The sequence below is a fragment of the Cyphomyrmex costatus genome, unplaced genomic scaffold, assembly GCF_001594065.2.
Source record: "Cyphomyrmex costatus isolate MS0001 unplaced genomic scaffold, Ccosl1.0 scaffold223, whole genome shotgun sequence".
Lineage (NCBI taxonomy): Eukaryota > Metazoa > Arthropoda > Insecta > Hymenoptera > Formicidae > Cyphomyrmex > Cyphomyrmex costatus.
Genome location: NW_017276291.1, coordinates 103,477 through 113,249, shown reverse-complemented (window position 1 = coordinate 113,249; position 9,773 = coordinate 103,477). Strand labels below are relative to the sequence as shown.

At 29.8% G+C, this 9,773-nt stretch overlaps 1 protein-coding gene across 7 annotated transcripts in view; it reads right to left on the bottom strand.

Moving 5' to 3' along the window:
• Positions 1 to 3,189: 3,189 nt before the first annotated feature.
• Positions 3,190 to 9,773, bottom strand: part of RhoGEF2 (Rho guanine nucleotide exchange factor 2) — a 61,595-nt gene continuing 55,011 nt past the window's right edge. For 6 of the 7 annotated variants that reach the window (XM_018539857.1, XM_018539860.1, XM_018539856.1 and 3 more), the window contains 4 exons: positions 8,039 to 8,259; positions 7,328 to 7,478; positions 5,819 to 5,868; positions 3,190 to 3,563 (listed from right to left, as the gene is read on the bottom strand). In XM_018539857.1, coding sequence (XP_018395359.1) covers positions 3,456 to 3,563; positions 5,819 to 5,868; positions 7,328 to 7,478; positions 8,039 to 8,259 — 530 coding nt within the window. In that variant the 3' untranslated portion in view covers positions 3,190 to 3,455. The remainder of the gene's footprint in view (positions 3,564 to 5,818; positions 5,869 to 7,327; positions 7,479 to 8,038; positions 8,260 to 9,773) is intronic. The other variant, XM_018539858.1, reaches the window with a different exon arrangement.

Here is a 9,773-nt window from a genome sequence, read left to right as displayed (position 1 = left end):
AGTATTCAAAATATAATAAACAAGTAAAAGGCTAATAAGAGTCAAACATCTAAAATTAAAAAACAATTAAATTGAATCAACGCTAATATACATATTAACATATTCACATATAAATTAAAAATTAACACATAAATTGAACATTAATAAAAGTATGAAAAGCGTTGGATAATACATAAATCATGATATGATACATTTAATTGTTTAACTCTTATTAGCCTTTTACATGAAAAAATATATATATATTGAAAACATTGAAGTTACTTACTGTGAAGTTACTTACATTTTATTTGTATAGGCGTGAACGTGATACGATAATATATTACATAAAATATGTATAAATATAATATAATATTAAATATACTTTTCAATTATTATATATATATAATTTTTAGCAATACAAAATTTTTCTTGAAATAGAACAAAATTTTTACATAAATCACACAAGACCTTTTCATTCACAACTGATAGCAGTTACTCTGATGAATTCCATTGTTGACAGACGCGTCGTTATGACAACGCGCTAGTGACAACAGATTCGTTCATTTACTTAGGCCCTGCGCACAATGGAGGAAATATTAGAAGTAAGAATAAATATTAAAATTTCAATTTATCAGATATATTAGTAACACTATAATACACGATTTCTGATAAGTTGAAGTCTTAATACTTATTCCTATTCCTAATATTTTCTGTATTGTGCGCAAGGCCTTACGTGCTCATAGGTAGAGTCCCCTATATGGAATACACACTGTTTATTCCACAGTATATGATTTCTGATAGGTTGAAATTCTTATTCTCTGCTCTCTGTTCCCTGTTATTCTGCTCCTTTTCGCAACAGGAGCGCGTTCTGAATACGGGCTATATATTATATGTATATACATTATATGTACTAGATTGCTAATATCTATTACTACAATAATTTCGTTCGGAATATTAACTTTTGAACGTCAAATATTGATATTTAACCAAAATTTTCATAATACCGGTATACGGATAATACTTTAGTAATACTGGTATTATACCGGTATTACTATTATTATATACTGCATTAAAAACCTTCAAACTAAATTTCCACCTATTTCATTATTTATTTAAAACATATATTTACAAAAAAATTTTCAAAATTATCCTACGATTCCAGACCCTACGGTTACTATTCACTCTCAAATATATCCCCTTAAAACTCATAATATATTGATAACGACATAACGGCATATAGATATTTAAAAGTTTTTTCTTTACTGAATAAAATAAAAATTAGAAGAATAACATTAATTAAGAAGATAGATGGAATAAAGGTCTAATTACAAAATCTTGATTTTAATAAAAATTAAAATAACTTGCTACTTTTTTATTATACAACAAATGGGAATAATATTAACTGTACATTTATGTAATGCCTTTGAGAAGTTACTTGTATAATATTTCTCTATTATGATCAATATTTGGAAAATTATTTATAATTAAAAAAATGTATTTAATCCCTTTTTCCGAATATTGATCATAGTAGGAATTGATAGAAAAAGAAAAGACTATGAACTACAAACATTTATTTGTTATCTTCACACTCTCGTAGAAGAAATACAAAATGAATATGGAATATACTTTATTTTTACACTTGTACAAATAGTACAGTCAATTTAGACTAAAATTCGGCAGGACTTTTGAAAAAAATACTATCAGGATTAATTTTTGCACAGACCTTTATTTTTGCATAAGATTGAAGAAAAAAATTTACCACTGTACAATGGCCGCTAAAAAAATAATTGAAGAATTCAAATTTCGGTTTTTTGCAAATATCTCGATAAATATCAATTTTATCAGAAAAATATGAGAAAGGAAAATTAAAGAGCGGAAAATTTTACACAGAAAAGGTTCTATAAGTTTTTGTCGTACGAGCAATACTTTTCACGTAAGAAATTATGCAAGATATGCTTTGCGCAGTGAAGTTGCAGAGTGCGCCGACAAGACGCTAAGCGAAATGCGCAGCGTCGCATGCGTGCACAAAAAATATCAACTTTTGAACGAATTGTCGTACAAAAATTGGCGAAAACGCGTTGGAAAGCTGAAATCTTCAGCTTTTTAATGGAATTGGTTTTGTTATTCTACAATTTTTAACAATTTGACAATTGATTAAATGTTACATGCAATTTTTGCCTTTTTTCATAAAATCAACTATGATTCGATATCAAATTGTTTAAAAAAAATCGTCAGAATACTCCATTTTTCTAAATATAATTATACTGGTAACGTACAAAATATATGCACGACGTAGCGTACTATACAATATAAACGACTGAACGCAATATCATTAGTTTTGTAAAGCATTGTATGAGTGGTGGAAATTTGGAGGGGATGACATAAAAGGGTTTTTCCAGTTTCTTTTGCCGCGAACACAGAACATACTTTGCTATTTCAGAATAAAACATTCCTACATAACAAAAATAATCTCTATTACACCTTAATATATACTTAGTTCCAAAAAAAAGATGCACTATAAATTTGGGAAAAAATTACCAAATTTCAGATGATCATAACTTAGTAAATAATGAAGATAAAAATAAGTTTAAAAAAGCAAAACACATATACACCTATACCGCATATAAATGCAGTTTGCAAAGCAAATCAATGATAAAAGTTGCATTTGAAAAAATTATTGCAAATTATGTAAATCCATTTATACATAAAATCTTTGGTATTAATTATTAATCTATCTTTCGATAAATACAGGAATAAGACAAAAATTAGCCGTTTTATTGTGATATAAATATTTTTTTAAGTTTAACAAAACACAAGTTATGAATAATATAGAATATCTTAATTACTCGATTTTTATTACTAAAAAATCGACATTATTTACGAAATATATCTAATCATAATTAAATTATTTGTTATAATTAATAACAATATTATTTATTATATTACAATAATGCGGATATATTATCTGATACATCAGCAAACGATTTTTTTCAGGGATTATGTTAAACAATTTTTTACGTTTTCATCATTCACAAATTGAATTAGAATCAGATTGCACAAAAAAGGTGACCTAGAAGTTTGTATTTTACAAAAAATAGTGAAAAATATGGATGATTTATAGACAGAAACAGAAAATCTCTAAGATATATATCACATTTTATAAAATAATACATTAAATCTTCAATAATTAGAAGAGATAATGGTGTGTGACTTATGTTACTTATGTTACATACATTAAAATTCCAAAAAATTATAGAGTAAATAAATCAGCTAAAAACTTTTTCTCCTTCCTCTTGTCTGCGATATTGTCGATCAAAATAAAGAATTATACGCAAAATGGTATGTATATGCGTCGTCCATTTTTCAATTCTTTTTACAAATTTTGATTTCTCCCATTATGCAAAAGCGTTCCAGCACCGCACGTGAAATGCATCACATCAAGAAGGACATCGATAAAATATTTTCCAGTATATGTTTCAACCAACGCTGTCGCCTATCACTTCAGTTTCAGCTTTAAGCTCAAGGTCTTCCACATATCCGCAATCTGTAGTAGTTGTTTCTCCGTGCGCATCAATAAATTCCTGCTAATATATAAAATATGTTATAACATAGATTACAGATAAAAGAACATAAAAATGAAGAGTATTAACAAAATAATGGTCCAACATTTTGCTTAATCCCAAGGAACACACAAAAGTCAACAAAAAATCAAAACAATGTTAAAACGACTTTAATTTTATGCTTAAGAGATCTAACACTCTGAATTTAAAAAAAAAATCAAAAAAGTTTTTCACAGTTTTTAAAGGTTTAACCTTTAAGAATATTTTAAGCTAAAGTCGATGTCAAAGTTCCAAAATTTGGCCAAGTTATGAGAATTTATATGGAGACCGATCAGGTTAAGCCGTAATCACACTACAGACTCCCGACTCTGACTCCCGATTTCTGACTCAGAGTCGATCAAATAGAGTGATTTCTATTCTCGAGTCGGCACTCAGAGTCGGCTGCTGCCTTGCTGTGATTGAATGATGTGAGAAGTCTAAATCAGTAGTCGAGTCAGAGTCGAGAATCTGTAGTGTGATTACAGCTTTACTGCGCGCGTGAATAACAGACTCTAACTAAGAAGCCACTCTATTGTCTTTTGTGTTTTTGTAACTGGAGAGTCAATTCTTTTACTCTAAGCTCGATAACACCGTACAGCATTGGAGATAAGTTTCTAGAAATAGAAGACGAGGTGTATGGTCTTGGAATTGCAAATTAGAGACAAGGTCATTTTGTTATAAAAAAAAATCGTTTCAAATTCTGCAAAGTTTCTTCTTTTGCGTTTTTTTTGTAACCATATTTCTCAAGACGGGTGTAAACTTTTCTCCGAAACTAACAATCCGATTGACTTAATTTTTGATAGGAATATTTTTATGAAGATAATATAATTGTAAGAGGCTCTGTAAGTATAGAACAATATAAATATGTTAAACAGGAGTGGGATAAGGTCCGTAGAAACACAGCAACGAAGGATTGTGTGACCAAAAGATATATTTATTGAAAAGAACTAAAAGAGGCAACGTGCCACACGCGACGTGTACAATATGCACGAGCAAGTAAGTTGATGGCGGCTCACGGTAGTGTATATTCCTACGGAGCTCATGATTGCCGATGTCCTGACGAAAGCATTACCGAGACTCAAGCATACGAAGTGCACCATTGCCCTCGGACTGAATGTGGTCGCAACCTCCAGGACAGACGAAACTCAAAATTGAGGGAGAGTGTTGGATATTCAATTTACCGACCTCTGTCCTCTCGTAATATCACCGATGGCGCTTCATACTTCCGTTGTAGCGCTCCTATCGCTGTACCCTTCCGGCATCACTACCGTGAGCCGCCATCAACTTACTTGCTCGTGCATATTGTACACGTCGCGTGTGGCACGTTGCCTCTTTTAGTTCTTTTCAATAAATATATCTTTTGGTCACACGATCCTTCGTTGCTGTGTTTCTACGGACCTTATCCCACTCCTGTTTAACAAAATATAAATATAAATGCTGAAAATTAACTAAATTTAAAAATTAACTAAAGGACGCCCAGCATTTTACTATAATTGACAAGAATATCACTTTTTTTGCTACCTTTTTACTTTATTGATCAGGAACATAAAATGAAGAATGCGAATTCATTTATCACCACACACATTAAGATGTCTTGAATTAATTATTAACTCAAACTTTATTAATTATTGTAACATGAAATTTAATGATATTAATTTTTGTAATATTGAAAATGACCCGATTGAAGTCGAAACGTATGTTTTGTTTATGTAATTTTTATATTATGATTTAAAAAATTAAAACCGTTTTTACATTATTGGCTCTTTGCCCTTATTATATCTGTACTATTTTTATGAAGATCATCTGTTGTGTAGCGTACGATTCTTTCGATATGTTAATCCATCTATTTATAACAAATTTTTTAGATCTTTATTTTAAGGTAAAAAAAACTTTTTTTCAAATGGATTTTCCACGTTTTTCAACAAAAAATTAAAAAACCTTACATTACACGACAGCTATTACATATGTTTACAAGAACATATTTTGCACTTTTATAATTTCAGGCCAGAAATGTTACACCCGTCCAATCCCGCCGCGACAAAGGAGTTTTGTAGAAATTGTTCTATAGCTTGGACTTTTTAGTCAATCTGCTCTTTCTGCCACATCCTCCCCCCCTTATAAAACAATTAATAAATACATTAAAATATTTGTTAATTGTTTTACTAACAATAATCTCCAATCCTTACAATAACACGTACACACACGCACGCACACACACAGAATTAGAATATCTCTCTTACATCATGATGAGTGAAGTCATTGCTGCTATTGTCCTGAGGCACAAGATCATCTATAAAGACAATATTATATATTATTTCGTTGTACACATAATGACTTAAATACATCAACAAGGAAAAATTCCCAATTCAGAGAAATTAAAAAAATTATGAAACAATAATATAGATAATTTCCTGATATATGTATAATAAGCTATACTCTGTTCAACGAGAGAATGATTTCGGTCTGCGCATTGAAGGTGGCGTAGCGGACAGAGTGGGGATGTATTCAGTACCGTATATACGTAGATTTAGTATTTCCTGTCGATTGAGCGTATGTAGAACTTGATCGGTTCAGCCGTTACTGAGATCTGATCATCTCGACCCGAAAAATTCTCCGTGTCGCGCGCTTGGCTTAGCGCCGAGACACTACCGTGTCTCCAGATATGTAAATAAGATATACTCAGACCCGGGGTTAGAAACAAACACTGAAACAAACTGTACGACTGTGTTATTTTTAGAATAAATAATGGAATAAATACATATATATCAATGATCTAATAATCTGATGTCATCCGGCAGCTTGTACAAGGGATTAAAAAATTGTAGTACAGCACTAAGGAAGAGGGGCTTCTGTGGGCGGAGACCTGCGCGAAACAAACGAGTTTTCGTCATACGCGAGGTCATTCTCTCGATGAACGGAGTATATATTTTTTTTATTGAATAATAGAAGTCATCTTCATTATAACGTCGAAAATAGATAAAATTTACATTGAATGTTTACTCTCTGCAAAAGCAGAACTTAGATACAATAAAATGAAAACGATCATGAGAGATGAAATCTCTCGAAATCGATCAAAAAAAATGTGTTTTACTCTCTATGCTTTTCTAAAAACTTATTGACTTGCTCTCGTACTTATGAGCCAGTATTACAACAAAAAGTTACTGTTCGAACGTATCAGATTTATTTTGCCAAAATATAATTTAATTTACTAATGAAATTCCCTCATTTGAAAATCCTTTCATTTAAAAAACAGAAACATTGATATTTACAAAATATTTGAGCGGCTACTGTATATAGCCAATAATGAAATATATAATACACATTTTTTAATACCATATCATAGTTGTTAGCTCATCATCTTTTCATTATTTTCATGAGATTTAATCGAACTAATATTAAAACTATTGTTCAAAACACTCATTTAATTTATTTGAAATTGTTCTTGATGATTATGAAACTTTCTTTTTAAAAAAGTATTCAAAAATATTCAACTAAAGATCTCAACTAAAAGAAGTCAATTAAAAAATTCTATTTCATTTTTTTTTATTGATAAACATTAAAATAAAAACAAAAATATTAAGTCAATTTCCAGGAGTTGACTTTACTCATTCAGAGTGAATTTAGACAGCAAAAAATAGTTTATTCCATTAAAACTTCTAAAAAATTTGTCAAAGTTTTATTATTTTTAAATACTTTAGTTAAAGATCTTTTTTTTGTAAATTATAAATTAAAGAAAATAAAATACAAACCAAGCATCGTTTGTGTATGAGTTGTTGTGGTTACTATTTCCGAAAATTCACGTCGTTGCATCTCAATATCAAGAGCATGTATGCGTTCCCTGCTTCTACGCAATTCTTTCCGCAGTTTCTCTCGCTCTTCTTCTCTCTCTTTCACAATCTCCTGCAATTTGTAAAATGTTGTAAGCGATATCGTCATTAAGATTTATTCAAATTGTCTTTATTGAAAAATGGGATGCAACAAAAATGAACATCTTATTCTCGTTTATGACGTCACGATTCCAATAAGGCTGCCACGACTATTCAGGAGCCTTAATGATTGTTCGTCATTTTTTTTGTTAGTAGATAGAAAACTTCAAATTTCAAGTTTTTAAATATTTCAAATACGTTTGTATTCTAAATTGATCACGCCTTTGAATATTACATTGCATAAAAATTGAATTAAAGCTATCTTATAATAGTTTTTGCCCTCCAAAATCCTTTTTTAATCTTTTTTTCTACTTTAATTATTTACTGAGTAAATGCAGTTTAAAAATGGGCAAAAAATTTATTGACAAAAAGTGATTCTCTAATTTTTTTCGAATAGTGTCTCATTCTGAGTAAAATAATTCTAATAAATATAGATCATTCACAAAAATATGTTCCTTATAAAGTCATCAACGCTCAAGCTAATATCCTTCAATTTGAAATATTCTGTAAAATAAGTAATAACTATATTTATACCAGGAGTTGCGACAGTTGTGAGAGTTGAGATGTTAGATAATAACAAATCGGCTGCATCATTCCCATGACTGATTGTTGAGGATGTGAATGACTTCGTAGCGGAGGACAACCAGTAGCTTCACATCCAGAAAATGATAACGTCGATGATCCACATGACGCAAATACTGTTTCCGTCTCACTTATATTTAATGAAGAATTCAGCATTCCCATCAGCTGATCAGCTATAAACAAAAGTAATAGATATGTACGTTGTGTTATATATATATATATATATATATATATATATGTAAAATTATTCCATAAACAATTGTAAAGAAGAAATTTTATTAATTTATTAATTTTTTGTGTTATTAATATCAACTGCTGTTTTCTATAAAATTGTATATATAATTTATTATGTACCAAATATCTCTTTTCTATTTTTCTTCTACAGATTAAATAATTAACAATTTTTAATACTTTTTAAAGCGTACATATTCAATTCTTGAAAAAAATTTCCTCATTACTAATATTCTGTTCTTTCCAAATATTTAAATTTTTTTGTAAAAAGTATTTTTATGTAAAGTAAAATCAAATTTAGATTTAATTTTAGTAATAAGATGGGTTAAATTTTTTGCGATTGTTGTATTGATAATGCAGATTGTTCTTTGTATTGTATCCCTAAAGAGAATCAATACACTACTACTACTATTACTATACTACTAAAGAGTCAGTTATTATGATTAAAATAAACTAAAAAATATATAAAAGTAAAACTGAAACTTATTTAAATAAAATCATTGAAAAGCTACATTTGACAAAAATTTCTTTAATTCAAAGAATTCGAATTGTATAGATAGAAAAAATTCCAAAAGAATTTCATGGTTTCTAGATTATTGCGAGTGACAGATATTCTACTATTCTTTTATATATAATTTTTTATATATTTTTTACTTATATACTTCTAATTAAATATATAAAAGATTATTACTCAAATATAGTCAAACAATATATCGCTTATATTGGGAAAACGGCAGAAACATGAAAAAAATTGTGATTAAAATAATTATCTATCATATTTATGCTATCACATTTATTGAAAAAGTAAGACAAAAATTGAGCAATAAAGATTGTGTTATTCAAACACACAAATTTTTCTCTTTGAAAAGAGAAATTCCGCAAATTGTACAATTTGACGCCATAATTATATAATGCAATAAAATATAACAACTGTATTTACTGTGGCACCATTTTGTTATAGTTTCTATACATATACCAAACGCATAGTAGGAGTAGAGTATGCCAGACGTATTACTAGACGCTTTTAACGCTTGTGAAATCATTTCACTCTTAAGACCGCAACACAGATTTTTGCATAACGCATAATACACATAGACTAAAGCGGGGAGCACAGACTTTTGCATAACACATAAAGCATGTGCATAAGGAATTTCATTGGTCCATTTTCTTATGCATGAGTCAATGAACCAATCAAATTCTTTATGTATATGGTTTATGCGTTATGCAAAAGTCTGTGCTCCCCGCTTTATACTCATAGACTGCGCATCTCAACGGGCCGACTGTCGTCTGGACTAGAGAGAGAAAGCATAAGTGGTCGGAGCTTTGTCTCTTTCTAACGATTACCACCATTACCATCGTTAGAGAGAGACAAAGCTCCGACCACTCATGCTTTCTCTCTCTAGTCCAGACGACAGTCGGCCCGTTGAGATGCGCAGTCTATGAGTATAAGTCTATG